Source organism: Dendropsophus ebraccatus, chromosome 4 (assembly GCF_027789765.1).
Source record: "Dendropsophus ebraccatus isolate aDenEbr1 chromosome 4, aDenEbr1.pat, whole genome shotgun sequence".
Classification (NCBI taxonomy): Eukaryota; Metazoa; Chordata; class Amphibia; order Anura; family Hylidae; genus Dendropsophus; species Dendropsophus ebraccatus.
Window position 1 is genome coordinate 148,808,496 of NC_091457.1, and position 23,846 is coordinate 148,832,341.

At 42.1% G+C, this 23,846-nt stretch overlaps 1 protein-coding gene across 2 annotated transcripts in view; it reads right to left on the reverse strand.

Moving 5' to 3' along the window:
• The window catches only part of PLA2G4A (phospholipase A2 group IVA), a 69,384-nt gene that overhangs the window by 42,108 nt on the left and 3,430 nt on the right, over window positions 1–23,846 (reverse strand). For both annotated transcript variants that reach the window (XM_069968965.1, XM_069968966.1), the window contains exons 2-4: window positions 9,172–9,276; window positions 3,549–3,630; window positions 570–718 (exon numbers count right to left, since the gene is read on the reverse strand). In XM_069968965.1, the coding sequence (XP_069825066.1) occupies window positions 570–718; window positions 3,549–3,630; window positions 9,172–9,204 (264 nt within the window). In that variant the 5' untranslated portion in view covers window positions 9,205–9,276. The remainder of the gene's footprint in view (window positions 1–569; window positions 719–3,548; window positions 3,631–9,171; window positions 9,277–23,846) is intronic.

The following is a 23,846-nucleotide window of genomic DNA, read 5'->3' on the forward strand; positions in this document are numbered from 1 at the left end:
TCTTCATTGGTGGGCCCCAGAATCATTTCCTCTGGTGGGCCCCAGATATCCCAGTCTGACACTGAGGGTCTCCCAATGTATAACTCCGACTAAAGGCCAAACCATAACTTGAGCAGGGTTTGATGCATACAGCCAGTGTCGAACTGGCCCACCGGAGGACCGGAGGATCCTCCAGCGGGCCCCCAGCTCAGAACCTGCAGTAACACTGACTGGCATGTCATTTCTCACTGGTTCTTCATTGGTGGGCCCCCCCAGGATCATTTTCTCTGGTGGGCCCCAGAAACCCCAGTCCAACACTGAGTACAGCCAGCGTTCTCCTGTTCTTCTATCACACATATAGATATAGAACTTGTCCTCTTTATATATTATCGTTGGATGTTGTTATATGAAAACAAATGCCCTGGGGCGGGGGTTCAGTTACTAAGTAGTGTTAATCACGGCTCCTACTGACAGAGACGGAGAAATCTACAGGTTTCATGCAGGAACATGCCGATGCCAGCAGAAAGCAGCTCAGCCACGTGTGGCCTCTTTATCTGGTATTATCTGCTAAGACATAACGTTCACCGTACCTCCAAAACATTGTCCTGGTTGGGATCCAAGATAAATTCAAAAGACTCGTTCCACACGGGATTAATGTCATTGTTTATGTGTTTTGTTCTCTTCCTGCCATCTGGTGCTAATGCTATATAGAGTTCCACATAAGGGTCAGGTGTGTCAACTGCGAAAGAAAAGAATCAAGATCAAAGGATTCATGTAAGTAAATGTAGATCTACAGTCTTAGGTTATATTCACACACAGCATAACAACAGCCGTTGTTTAGCAGCAGCCTTTGTTGTACTTGCCGAACACCGTCCGGTGTTAGTAGGTTCCTGCGGCCGTCAGAGCTCTGACAGCATCAGGAAAATTTATTTCAAAATGGGCCATTCGGGAGGTGTCTGGAAATTGTTGTTGGTGCGGCCTGTGCATGGGTGAGGGTGGACCTCAATCATTTCCATAGAAGTGGTTGTGTTTCTTTTATGCTGATCAGTTTGGGTCAATTGTACAAAATAAATAAACAAACAAAAAAACAAATTTTATTGAGATTTTGGGGCTGATTGTTCCTGTGAGAAAATTGTCAACTTTTTGTCCATTTGCCTTGCCAGTTTGGTGTGCCAAAATATTTACTAAAGGTGTGCGACACAATTTTTTAAAAAACCCAACAAACCTGTCATTTTTGTCCAAAAACTTGCCAATTGGGTGTGTCCTCAAAACCCTGCCACAACTGACGGATTTACTGAGCAAAATTTCATTTTTTTTTTTTGTCAAAATCTACATTTTTCAAAAAAACCGACAAACCTGTCATTTTGGTCCAAAAACTTGCCAATTTGGTGTGTCATGGGTGTGTCCTCCAAAACCTGCCACATCTGACAGATTTACTAAGCAAAACATCATTTTTTGTGTGGGTTTTCTATTCTAAAAACCAGGTCACTTATAAAGTGGCGGAATGGTCGGGTTTTAGTTTTGTCCAGTTAAAAACTTTCTAGATTTACATAGGGCCACATTGATTAATTTTTACACAACAAGTGCCGCATTGTTAGTAAATGAGGCCCAATGTGTTGATTTAAAGTGTCACTGTTGTTATAACTTTCAAAATCTAAATCAGCAGTAGATGTGATATAAAGCAAGTTTGCAATTTACATTTATTATTTATTCTGTAGTTATCATGGAAAACATGTCACTTCCTGTTTTCTGACTCTTTTTTTCTTAAAAAACAAGAAACAGTCAGAAAACAGGGAGTCCTGTGTATCCCAGGCCATCTGAGCGCTTACAGAGAGAAGGCAGTCATGTGACTGATGGACACATTGAGCTGTGACTCTCTGTACTGGCCGGAATTTCTGTGGTTAGTCTGTTTTTTTCTCAACCAGCACAAGTCAGAAAAGCTGCCTTCAAGAGACTGGACCTGGATACAGTAAGTATATAAAGCTGTCTTCAGGAGACTGGACCTGGATACAGTAAGTATAGTTGTTATATAGCAGCCTTCAGGAGACTGGACCTGGATACAGTAAGTATAGCTGTTATATAGCTGCCTTCAGGAGACTGGACCTGGATACAGTAAGTATATAAAGCTGTCTTCAGGAGACTGGACCTGGATACAGTAAGTATAGTTGTTATATAGCAGCCTTCAGGAGACTGGACCTGGATACAGTAAGTATAGCTGTTATATAGCTGCCTTCAGGAGACTGGACCTGGATACAGTAAGTATATAAAGCTGTCTTCAGGAGACTGGACCTGGATACAGTAAGTATAGTTGTTATATAGCAGCCTTCAGGAGACTGGACCTGGATACAGTAAGTATATAAAGCTGCCTTCAGGAGACTGGACCTGGATACAGTAAGTATAGTTGTTATATAGCAGCCTTCAGGAGACTGGACCTGGATACAGTAAGTATAGCTGTTATATAGCTGCCTTCAGGAGACTGGACCTGGATACAGTAAGTATATAAAGCTGTCTTCAGGAGACTGGACCTGGATACAGTAAGTATAGTTGTTATATAGCAGCCTTCAGGAGACTGGACCTGGATACAGTAAGTATATAAAGCTGCCTTCAGGAGACTGGACCTGGATACAGTAAGTATAGCTGTTATATAGCAGCCTTCAGGAGACTGGACCTGGATACAGTAAGTATAGCTGGTATATAGCTGCCTTCAGGAGACTGGGCCTGGATACAGTAAGTATAGCTGTTATATAGCTGCCTTCAGGAGACTGGACCTGGATACAGTAAGTATAGCTGGTATATAGCTGCCTTCAGGAGACTGGACCTGGATACAGTAAGTATAGCTGTTATATAGCTGCCTTCAGGAGACTGGGCCTGGATACAGTAAGTATAGCTGTTATATAGCTGCCTTTAGGAGACTGGACCTGGATACAGTAAGTATAGCTGTTATATAGCTGCCTTCAGGAGACTGGACCTGGATACAGTAAGTATAGCTGTTATATAGCAGCCTTCAGGAAACTGGACCTGGATACAGTAAGTATAGCTGTTATATAGCTGCCTTCAGGAGACTGGACCTGAATACAGTAAGTATAGCTGGTATATAGCTGCCTTCAGGAGACCTGGATTTCTGGTAAGTTCAGCTTTGTGTTACAGCATGATAACAACAAAATAAATAATGTATACTGCAAACTTGCTTTATATCACATCTACTGTTGTTTTAGATTTTGAAAGTTATGACAGGGACACTTTATGTATAAAAAATGGATATAACATCTGTAAGGGTAGGTTCACACTGCATTTTTGCATTCCATCAACCCTGTTTTAGTGTACGCTAAAGACTGGGGAGGAAAAAAATCCTTTTTGGAAGTCAGTAGAAGAACGGATTCAAAAGGATTGCACACAATTGCATCCATTTTTACCACCCCCATAAAACCAATATGTTAAGCGGACTTCAAAAACGCAGCGTGAACCCAGCCTAAAACATTTCATTAATCACAATGACTGTATGCCAAGCTGTAGTGCCTATTGTTTGCTAGGCACACTCAGTGGGTAGCAAAGAGCATAACGTCACTTACGCATATCGCCGAAGGTTCCTTTGGTAACATTCTTAGCTCTCAGCACAGTGACTGTAAATCTGTGTGAATATTGATGTTCAACCTGCGGGAGGAAAAAAGTTCCGATAAATGACATATAATACTTCAGGTTTTTTTCACACCAGATACTGTACTATGGGCAGATTTATTATGTCCCAGTGTCTCATGCTGACCGTGCGTTATACTATGAGACTGGCCTCATAGTATATTGCGTATTTTTATCTTTTTAAGTATTATATGTAATCTTTATCACTGTCACACAAAGAATCACCTAGTACAATATAGTACTGAAACAACATCTATGCATTAAGCTTAAAGGGAATATAAAAAATTGCAGGAGAAAAATCACAGGAGAAAACTAGCTTGGTGGGGGTCCGACTGCAGGGACCCCACCAATCAAAAGGTAAAATTTTAGTGGTAATGACGGCCACAACTCATGATCATAAACAGAATTTGCGGCTGTGATTACCCATAGATGGCCGTTTTTTGGTGCTAACATGTCGTTTGTTGTGGGAACAGGGCCTTATACTGCACAATACTATGATTATAGGGTTTATGATGCGGCTTTATGGAGGGTCGGCTATAAATAGCACATTGTTTGTCTATGGAAAACTTTCTCAGGGTGTTAGGCAAATATTACACTGATCCAATTAGTCAGCGTGTATTCTATGCCTACTTTATGTATATTGTAGGAAGGAGAATCAGGGGAGTGATAGACAGTAGGGGGCCATGGCTGGACTACTCCACATTTATCTCACAAAGAGGAATCGTCTATGACATATTTCTGTTTCCAATTTTCTCTTTAGAACGTACACTGTGTGTGTGTGTGTGTATATGTGTGTGCGTGTGTGTGCGTGTTGGTTCAGCAAGACTGTGCATATGTGGGTATGACAAAGCTGCATTTGTATATGGGTACAGCAAAATTGTGTCAGTATATATTTTGGTGCAGCAGAGCTGCGTTTATGTTGTTGCAATACATCAGTGTGTAAGTATATGCTGGTACAGCAGAGCTATTTGTTTACGTAGGTATATTAGAGCTATGTATGTATAAGAAGCCTCTGTGTGTCTGCAGCATAGCTGTGTGTGAATGTGTAGAAGAGCTGTGTATATTTGTATATGTGCAGCAGTGTGTGTGTGTGTGTGTGTGTGTGTGTGTGTGTGTGTGGTGTCCCCCTAGGGGTGTTACTGTTGTTTACACCCTTCGCCAAAGTCTGTACTTTTTGTGGTCTTATTGCAGCCAAAGTAGTATTTAGAGTCAACTAGATGTCGCTATATTATGTATTGAAGAGTAGAAGCTGCACAGCTGAAGTGTCTCAAAGGGTTATTGTGTTTGTGTATACCAGAATCTATGAGCCAGTAGGATCTTTTCTTTCTTCTGTCCTATCACCTCTTCTCTGCTCTTCACTTGCATTCTTTCCACCTAACCACAGTGCGCCTTACACGCTAGATAGGAAGTTAGTCCCTTGGGTGAAGGAAGAGTCTTAGTTGAAATTCTGTAAAGGAAGGACGCAGACCAGATAGCTCTCCACAGTGGTCCTACCTGGGCCCTGGCCCTCTACCAGGTCCCCCCGTAAGGAAGAGGAGAAGTCTTAGTAAGTGCCCCAAATGGGTAGGACTCAGGACAGTGCTCTGTCACAAACTTCTCCCTCAGTACCTACACCCTGCATGATGCAGTGTTAAACCCCTCGGGAGAGGACTAGCCAACAGATTATGTCAACCCACGCCGTGCACTAGGAGAACATCAGTGCAGGACATTATCCACCACAAAGCCAAAGAGCTAGGAAGTGATCTGTGTGGAGCAAAGTTACTGTAAAAGTCTATGAACTCCATCTCGCAGCGCGAGTGTCAGCCAGGGGACCGTCAGCACTCTGCTCATCCCAGGTAACAAAGTCTGGGGCCTATGTCACCTATTAGTACGGTTCAGCCAACGCTATTGGGCATATGGTGGTGTGAAGACTCTAGAAAGGTCAATACCCAGGCACAGGTTTTTCTCATTCTTCTTCTTCTAAAAGTATTCTTCTATATACTTCAACATCCCGGCAGAGCACATTACTAATTGGGTTAAGATTCTCACGGCACCCTCCTCTCTACTACGCTACCTCAGTACAACTCTACCAACACTACTAAATCCAGCTCAGCACTTATCACACAGATCTGGTGGTTCTATGTACAAGTAATCATTTGAACTCTATCAAGTGTATTTCCGAGCTCATCTATATCACCTGTTGTACATTTGCCAATAGTAAAGCAAGTCAACGTTATCCACGGAGTCTGTGATTATTCCCCACCACCTGCACAGCATGTACACCACAACCTTGGGACATCTCCCCTTTCTGTGGGTTGCGGGTCCTACTATTATTCGGGAGGGTCATTACACCGCTCTGGCCACCTGTGACGACATCATCCGTGACTTTACTATCCCAAGGGACCCAGTAGCAACCCAACAGGACACCGACCACAGGGGAAAAGGGTACAACCGGCCTTACACCTTAAAAGCAGGGGTGCCATGACACCTGTGTGCCCACCTGGTACTGGTGTCACGTGACAAAACCCTAAGGTTCGGCTGTATCTCGGCCATCCACCACAGGAGGGCGTCACACTTCCACCTAGCAAGTGACCGTCCGTCCCACCGCTATAACACCATCCCGGGGCTTCGTGCAGCAGTGTGTGTGTGTGTAGCAGTGCTGTGTGTAAAATGTGCTTGCTGCAAATCTGTGTGTGGGTATACTATACTGACACAGAGTGCTAAAAAATACAGAAAATCATAAAAACACAACATAAACTGACTAATGCAGGACAGACAAAGCAATAAGGGGGAAATCACACGATAGAAGAAACTTTTAAAGGAGACCTGTCATCCCCCGTGCCGGGGTGAAGGCCGCCCCACCCCCCGCTAGAGACCCTTATACTTACCCCTTCTCTCCAAGTCCCGGGACGGGAATGAAGCCGTCATTCTCTATGGGCGTCGGACTAATCTCAGAAGCGCGCGCCGGGCTTTCGACGGGAATATCTCCGTCACGGGACTGGCTCCAGGCACGGGACTTGGAGAGAAGGGGTAAGTATAAGGGTCTCTAGCGGGGGGTCGGGTGGCCTTTACCCCGGCACGGGGGGTGACAGGTTCCCTTTAAGACCAGTTTTATCATGAGAGTGTATTTCAGTATGTCCCAGCACAACTGTACGTCCAATGACCTGAAGTGAAAGCATTACAGGGATCTATAGAGTACTATGATGATGTCAGCTCGGGTCGGTAAGGCCATAATACAGACTTAGTAATGCAATTATATTACATTTGTATGGAAACACCCTAGCCTGGATAGCTAAATGTCATACACACACCGGAGTCTATATCAGTGGTCAGAAGATGACACACTAAACTAACAGGATCTGGCTATTGACACCCAACCCAAGACCACCAAAGTCTAGTACGATTTTTTTTTTTTATTGTCTAAACCAGGGTTGTTTCTCATAGTCAGATGCATCTCATTGTCTGAACAATATGGTGTGCGTGTGTGTGTATATATATATATATAAATATGTATAGTATAGGTCTGTAGGGATTGTTACTACAACAGCAAAGAACATAGAAGGAGATTCTTTACTGTAAGAGCAGTGAGAGTATAGAACTCACTACAAGAGGAAATGATCATGTGAACTCAATGAAGGCGGCCTGGAGTATAATAATATTACGGGATAGTTACTAGATTGGGGAGAGGAGTCAGTGATCCAGGGATTTATTCTGATCACCTGGTTTGGAATCAGGAAATCAGGAAGGATTTAATATTATATGGAGAATTGGCTTCTGCCATATGGGTTTTGCCTTTCTTAGGATCCACTGGCAGAATAGGCAGAACTGGGAGGACTTGTGTATTTCTTAAGATTAATATCTCACTGTTACTATATAAGCTTCCTCTATATTATTTCATAATTTTGGAACATGCCTCTGCAGGCTATCGGTATCTGAAAATGCTGATATAGTGTGATATGATCAACACAAAGGCATGAAAACAGGAAGATTTGATGGAACTGAGTGGTGCAATAAAATCCCTCGGAGCAGTATAAAAAAAAATGCAATTACAAAATAAAACATTTGCATTGGAGTCTGTTTGCATTATGTTTGCCCATCCTGTTAAAGTGCCTGCTGCTCCCCGAAATAGATCTGTTTATAGATCCATTGGTTTTTAATAGGGAATACATCATGGTAGGTTTGTGTATTTGCTTTGGCAGCAAATCTACTAAAACTAAAAACAGAAAGAAGATCGGTATGATTCCTGCACAAAAAGTACAACATTTTCTGAAATGCACAAAAGAGGATCTTGACAGATCAGGGTTTTTTTTTTAAAGTTACAGTGCAAATCTATTGCAGCAAGGTGATGCATTCTAAGCATTATGTTGATTGAAGTACTAGGCTGGAGGAATTCTGTGGCAGTCTATGGGAGGCTCGCACGCCTCCTCTCTCTCTGGACATGTTCATTCTTCAGTGCGGAGAGAGGAGGCATACGAGCCTCCCATAGACTGCCATTATGAAACGGAGGCTGGCGGAATTCCGCCAGTTTTTCCCTGTGTGAACAGAGCCTTACCCAAGTAGAAGTGGTGGAGGGGGGAGGTATGCATGCTGCAGCTCAGCCTCTATCATTTTGTAACCTTGCAAACAGTCTGTGTCTGCAGCTTTCATCATCATCATATAGAGATTATAGATTGCCTATAAATAAAATTTAAGCTGCTTCCAGTAAAAAAATAAATAAATAAATGATTTTTTTTTTTTTTTAAGGATAAAAAAATAAACAGGAGGCTTTAAATGGGTTATCCAGCGCTACAAAAATATGGCCACTTTTGCCCCACTCTTGTCTCCAGTTCAGGTGTGGTTTCCATTTACTTCAATGGAACTGAGTTTCTAACCCCACCCAATCTGGAGACAAGAGAGGGGAAAAGTGGCCATGTTTTTGTAGCACTGGAAAACCCCTTTAACAGGATGTGAAAATGTGTTGCTAAAAATAATTGCATTCAGCAACACCTACATATAAGAGTGGAAACATGGTCAATGAAAAAGGGAAAATGAAGCTTTTAAGACTTCAAATGCACCACAATCTAGCTGCCAAGGATTGTTTGTATTCCTTAAAGGGGTTGCTAACACATGGCACCCCTGCCGATCAGCTGTCCAGCACCCCATTACACTGTGAAAAGGGCTGGAAGCAGTTTGTCTCTATTTACTGTGTAGTGGCCAGACCTGGTTACTGCAGCTCAGCTCCTCCCATTCAAGTGAATTGTATATGAGCTACAGTTACCAGGTCCGGCCACTACACAGTGAGCGACAATTGCTTTGCACCCTGATCACAGTGTCAAATATCGGATGGGTGGGGGTGCTGGGTGTCAGGACCGCGGTGATCAGTGACTGATAAAGTTATTTTGTGAATACTATGGATAACGTCTCTAGATAAGAATACTCCACAAAGAATCCATCTGCCCCATCTACAAACAATGATTTCCTAGTATTTTTCTTGTGTTCCTGTACCTTTTTGTTTCCTTTACATGGTTTTCTTTCATCAAAGTTCGGCATAATTGCATAATAAAATATTAAATGCAAAAACAAAAAGGGAGCTATACTTACTATAATATACTGATAGGGATCGATGGATGCCATGAGAAGGAACTTGTGACCACAGCGTTACTCAGCGTTTTTTCTCTCTCCCTAAATAGCACTAGATTGAGAAACCTAAATAAAAAAAGACGACACAGAAAGTTAAAATCTTAGTTCTTGTGGCCCCTACAGAAACTGTGACAATGAGAACATCAGAACATAGTATATTTATATATACAAGGCTGCAGCATGCATAACCTAACAAGCTTATTGTGGGAAATTAGGCAACTTCTGATCATAGGTCATTCGTGAAAAACAGAGTGAATCAGCTGGATAACATTTGCCAGAATAGGTCACTATAGGCCGGAGACGCATTGGCAAACGCTCAGGCAGATACTGAGAGGAAATGAATACTTCTCACAGCGTCAATTCAACCTGAAAGGTAAAACCAGTTCAGCGGCATGGAAATCAGAAATTCTGCAACTGGATGAACTCAAGAAACACCTAAGGGTACATTCACACGGCAAGTGTTCGGATGAAGTTCACATGAAATACAAGTCTCGATGTCAATGAGAATCTCCGCCATTATTCATAGGTCATGGAATCTGTGTGGAAACCACGCCTGGTAAGCATGAAACGGGGTTAATCCGCATGTTAAGGGCAAATCTGGGGCAGAAAACTTAAAGGGGTTATCCAGCACTACAAAAACATGGTCACTTTTGCCCCACTCTTGTCTCCATTTCAGGTGTGGTTTGCAATTAAGCTCCATTTACTTCAATGGAACTCAGTTTCAAACCCCACCCAATCTGGAGACAAGAATGGTGCAAAAGTGGCCATGTTTTTGTAGCACTGGAAAACCCATTTAAGGATTTGTCTTGGAGTTCCGTTGCCGATTTTCTTCCAAGTCCATTGCAAGAACATAAAATTAACATGCATTTGTACAACAGACAGGTTCATGGGAAGCCTATAGTGATGAGCGAATACTGTTCGATCGAATAATTATTCGATCAAATAGTAAGGTATTCAATCTATCGAATATTATCGAATAGGTCACCGAATATTTGAGAAAATATTCCATAAGCGTTCAAATCCCCCAGCTTCCAGTTTTTACCTCCACGTGGTCGAATAGATGTTTTTCAATAATCGAATACTTGTTCCCATAGACTTTAATGGGATCGAATATTCGATCGATTATTTGAATATTCAGGAGATATTCGTATGAATATTGAATATTCGACTATTTCACTAGAAGCCTATCATTACTACGACTATGTCCACACCATGGCGTAAGTGTTGGCAACCTGTCAAAAAGGGTTGCCAAGGTATAACATGACGTGTTCCCACTGGGCCCATTGAGTTTAGTGGACCAACGTAATGACTATGACTACTTTTAGTCAATTTTCTGATTGTATATTGTATGTCAATTTAGGATGGTCTGCTTTTTTTCGACAGTTTGCCTTAGCATATACTGGTTGTATGAGGAATACATGATGAGCACATAGCCTTAGGTTTCCCATGAACCTGTCTGTTTATTAAAGGGGTACTACAGCAAACAAAAAAATCTTTCAAATCAACTGGTGCCGGAAAGCACCAGAGATTTGTAATTTACTTCTATTAAAAAAATCTTAAGTCCGGTACTTATCAGCTGCTGTACGTCCTGCAGGAAGTGGTGTGTTCTTCTATGTCTGACACAGTGCTATTTGCTGCCACCTCTGTCCATGTCAGGAACTGTCTAGAGCAGGAGAGGTTTTCTATGGGGATTTGCTGCTACTCTGGACAGTTCCTGACATGAACAGAGGTGGCAGCAGAGAGCACTGTGTCAGACTGGAGAGAATACACCACTTCCTGCAAGACATACAGCAGCTGATATGTACTAGAAGACTTGAGATTTATTAGTAGAAGTAATATACAAATTTGTATAACTTTCATTATTTTTTCTCCGGAGTACCCCTTTAAGTATGCATTACCAACTAAGGTATCATCAATTCTGATAATTTAGGTTACTCATACAGAGATCCCATTCTGCTAGGATCTACAATTGTATATATTGGGGCCAGTTTGGGTGTGGAGCTTTTCAGCTCAGTTCCATTGAAGTGATTAGAGGTAAATTGTAATACCGCACACAACCTGAGGACAGGGGTGGCGCTGTTTTGGCATGAAAGTAGCTGTGTTTTTTCTAACCCTGGATAATCCCTTTAATAAAGTACATGGACATAAAGGAATAATGGGAGGTCATAACCAATGCCATATTTCACAATTATGACTTCTGGTGCTTTCTCCATTTCCATTACGTCCCATGCCTTATTTAGATGGACGCTCCTATATATCACTCATGTATGTTGCAATGATTTTTCACTCTGCTTACACAATGTCTATAATGCCCCACTTGGGAAACACTACAAGGTATTTCAACTATGTCAGATACTTTTTCAAACTGATGGATCAAATGTCTGGAATCTGAAGAAAAAGAAAACCTTCTGAAACTGTACCGACTGCCACGTGAAGTGCTTGAGGTGGAATAGCTGAGGTCCGGATATCACTCTCAGGCTGGGTTCACATGCATAGTAGTATCTGGTCAGTATTTTTAGCCATAACCAGTGGTGGAACTGACATAAAAGAAAGGAGTTGTCTTTTTGGATCTACTACTGGTTTCAGCAAAGATTTTAAATTAAAATATTAACTAAAGTATGGTGATCAAGGAGAAAGAAAGGTATTACAGTTCTTTGCTTCCCAGCATCTGTAACACTAGCAGCATTGTGCTGCCATTGGTCGATGCATGTGGGCATGGTGTGGCCCATATGTGATGACGGCCGTCAGTTATTGGACACCTTTACCCGAGCACCATGAGTGCTTGGTCAAGCATTGAGCTTGATTTAGCACCCCTATGCTCAACATCAAGCATCAACATCAAGCTCACCACTAGTATCCACAAGGGGCGGATTAACTTTACCATAGGCCCTGGACTCCAAAAGTAACAGGCTCGTAGCACTCCGTTCCCAACAATAACGATCCTTTATTTGGTGCAAGTACATATAAATCCACTTAAAAGCGTTTTAACGCTCTCGTCTTTATCACAAACCTGTTACTTTTGGATGTTTGATTTACGCCCAGCAAGCTCCTGGGTTTCGCCGGCACCCTCCCCGATCCCATATTGGACATATCGAAGGACAGGTACGAACAGACACTGGTATTTAGCATTAATATGGTTGAGCAGTGAACCCACTCAAGTTACTTTTACATAGGCCCTGGGCTGTTCACCAAGCCTGGGCCCCCCACCCCACTGTAACTATGGCAGCACTAGTGTGGTGCTCATACTACAGGATAGATAATGTCATGATGCTTTGATTTGTGCAAAAGTGCGGTAAAAAAGCAGCAATTTTTTTTTAAATCATGGCAGAACTGTAGCCAGGAGACAGTACATCACTGAAAGTTTAAGTCTTTTGGGTAGCCATGGGCCCCCCAGGAGCTCAGGGCCCCGGGCTAGTGCCCAAAATGGACCTATTATAATCCACTACTGGTATCCACCCTATAATTCCAAGATGATACCAAGTGGAACTTTCCTGCTCCCCAGATAACCCCTTTAAGCTATGTTCACACAAAGCATTTTGGTCAGTATTTTGCAACCAAAACCAGGAGTGGATTGAAAACACAGAAAGGGCCATTGTTGAAATTGATTGGATGGCCGTCATTTAATGGCAAATAACGGCCGTTGTTAAAAAATAACGGTAATTATTTGTCATTAAATGGCAGCCATCCACTTGATTTCAACAGTCCGTGAACAGAGCCTTTCTGTGTTTTCTATCCACTCCTGGTTTTGGTTGCAAAATACTGACCAAAATACTGTGGGAACATAGCTTAACACGTACAGGATCCACAACAGATTTAATGCTGTGTTCAGTTATTTAGATCAAATATGCTGCGGATCCGTACCATCAAATCCGCTGCGATAAGGTACATGTGAAGCTACCCTAAGGCTATGTTCCCACACAGTGGCCCAGATTTACTTTTCCCATCCAGACAGTTTAGTGCCCGATTTTGGAACACAATCTTGGTGCAAAAATTTCAGCATGTAGCAATACTTTACAAACCACACAATTTCATTTTTAGGCTATGTACCCACTACAGGATCATAACAGGCAAAGGCGGCTGTCTTGTAATATTGGTGATCATTATTTGCGACGATCTATATTATGAGATGGCCGCTTTTCGATGCTGTGATGCCATAGTGGGAACATGGCCTTGACCTGATTGATAAAGTGAGCAAGCCCATGGATGTTTCTCAAAATCCTACACATTTACTATTGAAACTTACACAAAAAGGCTATGTTCACAGATAGTATTTCTTTCAGTCTTTTGGTCAGTATTTATTTCTACCAAAACCAGCAGTGGGTTGAAAACACAGAAACTGGGCAAATCTTTCTATTATAATTAGCCCTGTCAGTTGTATTCCTGATTTTGGTTGTAAAAAGACTGATCAAAATACTATGTGTGAACATAGCCAAACATGGTTTTTTTTTATTTTTTCCTTATAAACCTTAAGTGGTCAGAAAAATCAAATAGAATTGTGTACATATTGTGTAAAATTAGTGTTGGGGGGGGGATTGCACCAAAAATCACAACTCCAATATGTGCCGATTTGTGGCAGATTTGCTACTGTGAATTTTGGTGCAAAAATATGCTCAGTAAGTAAACAAATGCCAATGCATTTACAATTGATAGAATAACAGGAGTGATCAAAGAATACAATGGACTCATCGGAATATTATAGACTTGAATCTTTGAAATCAAACTCCTGACATCTGATTATTCAGGGAAAAATGCTGGGGGGGGGGGGGGTGTCAATCAAATAGTAAAATCCCTATATTTCTGGAAACAGAGGGTGTAGGCACAAAATAAAAAAAAATAGCTGTGCACCCAGAGCATCAATAAAATGATAACTTCTTTAAAGGAGAAGTCCAGCACCCCCCAAAAAGTTATCCAAATCACCAATATACACTTATTATGGGAAATGCACATAAAGTGCTTTTTTCCCTGCACTTACTACTGCATCAAGGCTTCACTTCCTGGATAAAATGATGATGTCACGACCCGACTCCCAGAGCTGTGCGGGCTGTGGCTGCTGGAGAGGATGATGGCAGGGGGACACTGAGGGACACAGGGCACTGGAGGGACACTGAGCATCCCCCTGCTATCATCCTCTCCAGCAGCCACAGCCTGCACAGCTCTGGGAGTTGGGTCGTGACATCACCATGTTATCTAGGAAGTGACATCACCATTTTATCCAGAAAGTGAAACCTTGATGCAGTAGTAAGTGCAGGAAAAAAGCACTTTATAAGCATTTCCCGCAATAAGTGTATATTGGTGATTTGTATAACTTTTGGGGGGGCAATACAATACTTTAATAAACATTTTTGCCGGACTTCTCCTTTAAGGCTATATTCCCAGTACAGGAAGGGCCCGTTCACACTGAGCAAAAGAGGGGACACCGTTTGAAATTCTGCCTGTCCCGTTGTTCCAATGGGATTTCTCGTGTGCCTTCACTCTCCACTCAAAGAAATGACATGTCAATCATTTCAATCATGTCAAGCAAATCAGACATATCAGGCCTTCCTTATGACCGACAACCATAAGTGATCATAGCACGACCTTCTAGCACCATCCTCAACAAGTAGTCACAGCAGATGACATGTATGGACTGTGCAGGATTCATATGTCCACAAATAAGAAGAGTCATTTTATAGATGAAATATTATTTTGCATTGATTCTCATATGGGAACCACTTTGAACCCTTCCGATTCCTGGTTAATCCTTGAAATGATCAATATTGCTATCTGTACAGATGACTAAATCTCTAAGAACTCTACTCTCTGTTGATACTCTAAACGTGAATAACACTGAACTTTTCTGATTCATTGTGAATCTTGAACCGAGTCAATTATACCATGTCACCAGATGACTGAATCGTCTTCTCCATTGAGTCTCCAAACGTGAAACCATCTGAATTACTCAGACTCCCCACAAATCTCAAACTTGGTTCACTTTAATGAGTAACCGATGATTCTCAAATTATACAACATTTCATTAGTCTCCATTATTTCTGCAATTCAATTGGTAAAATTAGGTCCTTTAAAGTGTCAATTAATCTTCCCCCACTTTGCTATACAGATTTAGGACCCTACTGCACAATAAGATAACTGCGCTAAAAATTGTAAAATCTTTCCGTGTGTATGCAGGCAACAATCAAACGACTAAGGAAAACTCGTTCATATGTCGTTGATCACATGCTTTTGAGCTGACCATAAAATCATTGGCAATCGCTTGCTAATGTTTCAATGTATATAATTAAGAACTTTTGTAGACTAGAGTGTACGAATGATGGCTATTGCAATCGTAACTACCCACTACAGTTCTGTGTATTATGGTGAATGATATTAGGTTGTTCCCAAAAGCGACCGTTTGCAATCATTTATCGTTAATCGGTGGTAACAAAAAATTGCTTAATCTAAAAGGACCCTTAGATCCTTAAAGTGTCACTGTCGTTATGACTTTCAAAATCTAAAGCAAAAGTAGATTTTATACTTTTTATTATTTTTTTTTAGTTATCATGGATAACTCTCACAAAACAGGAAACAGTCAGAAAACAGGAAGTCCTGTGTATCCCAGGCCATCTGAGCGCTCACAGAGAGAAGGCAGTCTTGTGACTGATGGACACATTGAGTCCTGACTCTCTGTACTGGCCGGAATTCATGTGTTAAGTCTGTTTTGTTTTTTTTCAACCAGCACAAGTCAGAAAATCTGCCTTTAGGAGACTGGACCTGGATTTCTGGTAAGTACAGCTTTGTTTTACAGCATGATAAAAAAAAAATGAATTTATACTGCAAACTTTCTTTATATCACATCTACTGTAGATTTAGATTTTGCAAGTTATCACGACAGTGACACTTTAAGTCTTTCCAGATAGATTTTAAGCTTCAGATTGTCCACCATTTTTGTTGCCTGTCTATGGGCCCGCTCTATTTTGTCAATATCTTTTTGTAGGTGAGATCTCCAGAACTGGACACCGTATTCCAGATGTGGTCTCACCAGAGCTCTATACAGCGGGATCACAATCTCCCTCTTCCTACTGGTTATACCTCCACCTATACAGCCCAGCATACCATTATATATATACAGCCCAGCATACCATTATATATATACACAGCCCAGCATACCATTATATATATACAGCCCAGCATACTATTATATACAGTATATACAGCCCAGCATACCATTATATATATACAGCCCAGCATACGATTAGCTCTCTCTACCAAATGGCTGCACTGGTGATTCATTGTGAGATGACTAACAATATAATACTTATATAGAGGATTCCTTCTCCCTAAGTGCTTTATTTTTACATATGGAAAAACTAAACTACAGTTTCCATTGTTTTGATATTCACAGCACCACCTTCATCCAGCACTTTTGTGAAATAGTCAAAGAAATGAATGAGATTAGTCTAACATAATTTGCCCCCAGTAAAGCCATGCTGATCTAGGTCCATCAGGTTGTTGTCATGTCATGCCAACTGATGACTGGTAGGGGTACAATCATTAAGATCACCACTAATTCATAGACAATATCCCTGGGAACGTTCCCCGGGAGCACTGGCTGCACATGCTGACAGGGGATAACTTGGTAAGATAGCAATACTTCTTTTAGTAGTTTGTTTGATGAGGTATATAGACACTGGGGGAGATTTATCAAACATGGTGTAAAGTGAAACTGGCTCAGTTGCCCCTAGCAACCAATCAGATTCCACCTTTCATTTTACGAAGAGTCTGTGAGGAATGAAAAGTGGAATCAGGTTGGTTACTAGGGGCAACTGAGCCAGTTTTACTTTACACCATGTGGGAGATTTATCAAACATGGTGTAAAGTGAAACTGGCTCAGTTGCCCCTAGCGACCAATCAGATTCCACCTTTCATTTTCTAAAGAGTCTGTGAGGAATGAAAGGTGGAATCTGATTGGTTGCTAGGGGCAACTGAGCCAGTTTCACTTTACACCAGGTTTCATAAATCTCCCCCTGTATATATGAGTATGTTAGTGTGTTCATTTAGTGTAAAAATCCAAGTTATCCAAGATCATTTTTATGACTCCTACCACTGTAGAAATGCTATGAGCATCTGTTTCAGCTTGACAATACGGTTTACATTATTCTCAGGTCACTTTTTGAAGTTTTCTTTAGAATTAAGACAAAAATACAAAGAATTTTTCACATTTAAAGGGGATAGTGCATGTCAAAAAAAGCTGAGGCGTGCCAAGGTTAGGGTAAAAGGTTTATGTAAAGCCATGAGAAAGGTTAATAAAATTCTGAAAATTCCTCAGTTCATCTATGTGGACATTGTGTTAACTTGTTAAAACTCGTAAACTGACCTGTATGATTATTTTTACACTTTCAGTGTGCCGAATATAAACAATTTTACAAGAAGTGCAGGTACAGAATATCTCACACATAGCATCTGTGTAAAAGGTTGTAAGACTAATGTAAAATGGGATAAGAAAACCAACAGTCAGTCACTGGAGCAGAACCCTCACAATGAGGAGAAATATTAAAAAAAAAAAAACTATAAATGACAATAAAAAGAAAAAAAACTAAGGATAAAGCAGAAGCTAAAGTTTAGTAAATAAAGTTTTAAGGCGACTCTGTACCCACAATCTGCCCTCCCCAAACTACTTGTACCTTCGGATAGCTGCTTTTAATCCAAGATCCTGGGGTCCGTTCGGCAGGTGATGCAGTTATTGTCCTAAAAAACTACTTTTAAACTTGCAGCCCTGTGCCAGACTGGCATGGCCTAGAGTGTCTATGCATTAGGCTGGCACACCCTCTCTGTCCCTCCTCCCCGCCCTCTTCATCATTAGAAATGCCACTGGCAGATTGCCTCCTATTCATCAGCTGTGAGAACATGGCACATGGGCTGGATCGTTAAAGGGGTTGTCCGGCGATAAAAAAATATTCACAGAATAACACACATTACAAAGTTATACAACTTTGTAATGTATGTTATGTCTGTGAATGGCCCCCTTCCCCGTGTTTCCCCCCACCCACGCTAGACCCGGAAGTGTGGTGCATTATACTCACCGCATCTCGTGTCGTCCACGGTCTCCGATCGTCAGCAGTGACGTCTTCTTCGGGAGGCCAGCGGATCTTCCCGAGTGCCGGCCGCCCTCTGTAGCGTCATCCGAAGCTCAGCCGCGATTGGCTGAGCATAACTGTGCTCAGCCAATCGCGGCTGAGCGGCTGATGACGCGGCCACGTCATCAGCTGCTCAGCCGCGATTGGCTGAGCACAGTTATGCTCAGCCAATCGCGGCTGAGCTTCGGATGACGCTGCAGAGGGCGGCCGGCACTCGGGAAGATCCGCTGGCCTCCCGAAGAAGACGTCACTGCTGAGGATCGGAGACCGTGGTCGGCACGTGACAGGTAATGTATAGCGCACCACACTTCCGGGTACACTACATAACATACATTAAAAAGTTGTATAACTTTGTAATGTGTGTTATTCTGTGAATAATTTTTTATCGCCGGACAACCCCTTTAAGGCACTTGTGCAGTGTTCATTGCAGAGGAATAGGAAACATCCTGCCAGTGGTATTCCTAATGATGAGGAGGGTGGGGAGGAGGGACGGAGGGGTGGTGAAAGGTTAGGGCACAGATACTCTAGGCCACGGTTGTTTGGCACGGGGCTGCAGGTTTAAAAGTAGTTTTTTAGGACAATAACTGCATCACCTGCCGAAAGGATCCCAGGACAGATCTTGGATTAAAAGCAGCTATCTGACAGTACAAGTGGTTTGGGGGGACAGATTGTGGGTACAGAGTCGCTTTATGAGATCAAGGTATAAAAAAAGAAGGAAAAAAAAAAAAAAAAAAAAAAAAAGGTCAATGGTGCCCACATAAAACTATTAGGGTAAGTTCACACCGAGGAGATATTCAGGCGAATTCCGCTGCAAAATGTGCGTGAAATCTGCCCGTAAAGAATGAACATTGTGAATGTACATTGGTTTTAATGAGCTTTCCGCTTATTTGTTCACACAGCAGAATTTCCGCTTGGAAAATTCAGCTTGAATTCCGCCTAAATTCCGCTCCTATTCTACCAGAGCTGAATAGGCAAGGAATTTCAAGCAGAAATCTTTCCTCTACAATTCCTCAGTGTGAACCTACCCTCAATGTGGGCAAAAAGTACTGTCTAAGGGTACTATTTCCCGGGCTAAGGAGGGCCCGATCAACGATGTAAACGAGCGCCGATCTGCTAGATCGCTGCTCGTTTACTGGGCCTATTCCACGGCCCGATGATCGTTGAGCGAGGGCTGCAGGGACATCGTTACCAATGTCCTTGCAGCCCTTGCAGCATACAGACCTGTCAGGTCTTCTGCTCAGCTCCGTCCTCCTCCCCAGGTCCGGCGCGCTCTAGCTTCAGAATGGCCTGTCAGCTCACAGGCCACTCAGCCAATCACAAGCCGCGGGGGTCCCGGCCTGTGATTGGCTGAGCACTCCGTCAGCTGACAGGCCATTCTGAAGCCAGAGCGCGCGGGACCCGGGGAGGAGGACGGAGCGCAGCAGAAGACCTGACAGGTAATGTATGCTGCTGCTTCTCAAATCATCGGTCGCCCGCCATGCACCGCTATTCACGGTGGGGGACCGATGATTTTAGGTCTGGCCCTAAATAAACGATCAGCTGATGACACGATCATCGGCTGATCGTTCTCTCTATTTCACAGAGCGATAATCGTCCGAATCGGGCCGAATGGGGCCGATTATCGTTACTGTGGAATAGGGCCCTAAGAGTTACAAGTAGAGATGAGTGAACCTGGAGCATGCTCGAGTCGATCCGAACCAGAACTTTCGGCATTTGATTAGCGGTGGCTGCTGAAGTTGGATAAAGCCCTAAGGGCCCTATTCCACCGGACGATTATCGTTTGAATAATCGTTAATGATTAACGATCTCAAACGATCGCTATTGCGAAAGACCTGAAAACGTTCACTCGTTTCCATGGAACGATAATCGTTACTTATGATCGTAATTGCGATCGTTTTTCTTCGCTATTTATTCGCTATTGCGTTCGTATCTATTGCGAACGACCGAACGATGTCTTATTCAATGCGATTTGCGAACGTTTTGCGAACGAGCAACGATAAAAATAGGTCCAGGTCTTATAAAGCAATCAACGATTTCTCGTTCGGTCGTTAATCGTTAACTGCATTTCAACCGAACGATTATCGTTTAGATTCGAACGATTTAACGATAATCTGAACGATAATCGTCCGGTGGAATAGGGCCCTAAGGCTATGTGGAAAACATGAATATAGTCATTGGCTGTATCCATGTTTTTCAGACAACCTTAGAGCTTTATCCAAGTTCGACTCGAACCCGAACCCGGTTCGCTCATCTCTAGCACAAGCAACGTTCCTAATTAATTCTCATAGTACGGAGTGCACAGTGACAGTAACTATAGAAAAACTGAGGGAAAAGAGAGAATAGAAGCTATAGGTGGATAGAGAAAATGGTCCAATGCTTATACGCTAACTGGTCGAGTGCATCAGGCAAAAAATTTGAGCAAGGCAAAATAGGTTTACTGAAACAATGAGACATATCTCACAATTAGTGCACAGGTTCAATGAACTTGTACAAAAACATCTACTGATTATATGTCATAAAAGGGTAGGAGGACATTCCACCGCTGGGAGCATTGAGGTGTAAATGCATTGCAAAACCCATCTGTGTTTCAACATGGGCCTCTTAAAGGGGTATTCCTCTCAACTAATATAGTTATACTTGTAGGACTTGTTAAGTTTAATATTTTTGCAAAAATAATCATTTAGCAAACATGTTTCCTTCTCCTGCTCTTTCCCTCCCATTGTTGCACAGATAGACAGGTCATTGTCTAAGTTACCGTTACCAACAAGCGGGTGCCTAAGGGAGGGAAAGAGTGGGAATATCAGGAGAAGGAGTCAAGTTTGTTAAATGTGGCCATATACTCTGTGTGAACATACCCACAGGATAGGCAATCAATGTCTGTGGGAGTGCCAATACCCATCATTCCTGCCAATCATCTGGACAATAAAGATGATCGAACAGTGCCGAAGTTCAGGTTCGAACGAACCGAAACCTTCCGCATTTGACTCCCGCTGCCTTCCCATTCTGTTATATTGAAATAATGGCCGTTATTTACTGTTATATGACGGCCATCCACTCAATTTCAACATTGTGTGAACAGATCCTTTCTGTGTTTTTAATCCACTCCTGGTTTTGGTTGCCATATGAGGACCACAATACTGACTGAAATATACGTAGTGTGAACCCAGCCTCACTGTGTATTGTTTGGAGGCAAGCATGGAGGCAAGCAAAGGATTCTTTCCCTAAGGAGACTCTCTTAAATTCTGTAAAGATCCAGTCCACACATATAGTATATAAGAAAAGAAAGCCAACTCACCTTAAAGGGGTACTCATGGGAAAATAATTATTTACAACAGTGTCAGAAAGGTATACAAATTGTTATACGACTTCTATTAAATAAAAAACTTAAGCCTTTTATTATTTAGCTGCTGCATGTCCTGCAGGAAGTTGCATATTCTGTCCAGTCTGACACAGTGCTCTCTGCTGCCACCTCTGTTAATGTCAGGAACTGTCCAGAGCAGTAGTAAATCCCCATAGAAAACCTCTCCTACTCTGGACAGTTTCTGATATGGACAGAGGTGGCAGCATAGAGTGCTGTGCCAAAACTGGGAAGTATGCACCACTTCCTGCAGGACATTCAGATTTAACATGAAAAAAATCTGAGAAAGAAAATACTTGCTCCAACAAGCCATGCCGTGCTCCTGCCTACAAGTGCAGGCCTATAACTATTTCATTATGCGTTTTATTCATAGAAAAGAGAATTATACAATGTACCAAATCTAATGACTTGCTAGCAAAACCCTCAACAGGATGCAACTCAAACCACATCCACCAGGTGGCTACAAACTCGTTCAAAACACCACTAAAAAAATCTTAAAATTAGGGGGGGGTTTTAAGCGTACCTGTCATCATAAAAAACTTTTGACATGTCATAAGTTTTAATTGATCGGGTCTGAATGTCCAGACCTGTACCGATCAGGAGATAGAGCTGGGAGAGGACCACACTGCAGCACTTCCTCTCCCCGCTCTGAGTTAAAAAAAAAAAACTTCATAGGAGCCCATTATAAGTCTGTCTCTTTTATTTAAATTCCGAGTGGAGAGAGGACGCTCTACAACTGCGGTCTTCTCCCCAGTCTATCTCCCAATCGTTTCATGTCTGAACACTTAGACTCCACTCCTCCAGGTTGTGCTGTCCTGCTCTGTGGTGAGTCTGTCCAAAAGATGGCCGACATGGAGGGGCATGCGACCATGCCCCCCCCCCCCCCCCCAGTGTCCACCATAGAAATGTACAGGCTCAGTGGCGGGGCGGGGCATGGTCACATGCTCCTCCATGTCAGCCATCTCATGGACAGAATCACTACAGAGCAGGGCAGCACGAAGTAGGGAAGTCTGATTTTAGCTCTATGAGGCACACAGGGAGCTGCTGTCAGTGTATACTGTGAGTACATTTACTAATACTGTACTGTATATTGTACTTTAAAGTGGCCAACCCCTTAAAGACCAGTTATCTGTGGATATATGGAGCCAAAAGGAATTGTAAAGCCAGACATACCTCGGCCATATCTGCTAATCAGCTACATGAAGATCAATTTCAAAAGGTTCTTAATACAACACATTTCGAGAGACTGAATGCCTTCTTCATCGGAACTGGAATTGATCTTTGTGCAGTGCTCCAGTTATTGGCTTTCCTTATGCTGCGTTTACACGGAACGATAATCACTCGAATTTTCGCAACAACGATCGCATTTGAGCGATAATCGTTCTGTGTAAACACAGCAAACGATCAAGCAATGAGTGAAAAATCGTTCATTTTGATCTTTCAACATGTTCTCAAAACGTCGTTCGTCGTTCGCTAAAAATTCGCAGATCGCTTAGTGTAAACAGTCTTTCAAAGATTCACCCTATGTAAAAGATAGGCTTAAGCGATCTCAAAAACGATCGCAATACGGTTTTTTTTACGAATCTTCTAACGATTTTTCTCCATCTAAACGCTGATCGTTACAAAAACCAAATTGTTGCTTCAAAATCGTTAATCGTTCGATTGGGCGAATTATCGTTCTGTATAAACCCAGCATTACCTTCCAATACATATCCGGCTCTGTGCACACTACGCACAAGTTAGGCCTCCAATAGAGGACTCTGGTGTACGGCACTCTATAAACATACATTGTCCATTGACTTCTATTGGATATGTGGGACATAAATGCCAGGACCTTGAATGCTGCGTGTACAGAGCTTTACATCATAACTTGAAAAATAATAAAATCAGATTCTGGCTATAGCTACACGGATGTATTTTATCACCTTCTATATATATATATATATATATATATATATATATATATATATATATATATATATATATATATATATATATATATACACACAGTATTTATATGTCTCCTATATTACCCAATATGCTTATGATCTATGTAAACACATGCAAAAGACAACGTTCCTGAGAAAAAGTTCACAAAGGTGCAGCAGGTGTGGAAAGATCCCCAACCACGAGAGAGCATGATGGCACTGAAGTCACCAGAATGGTAT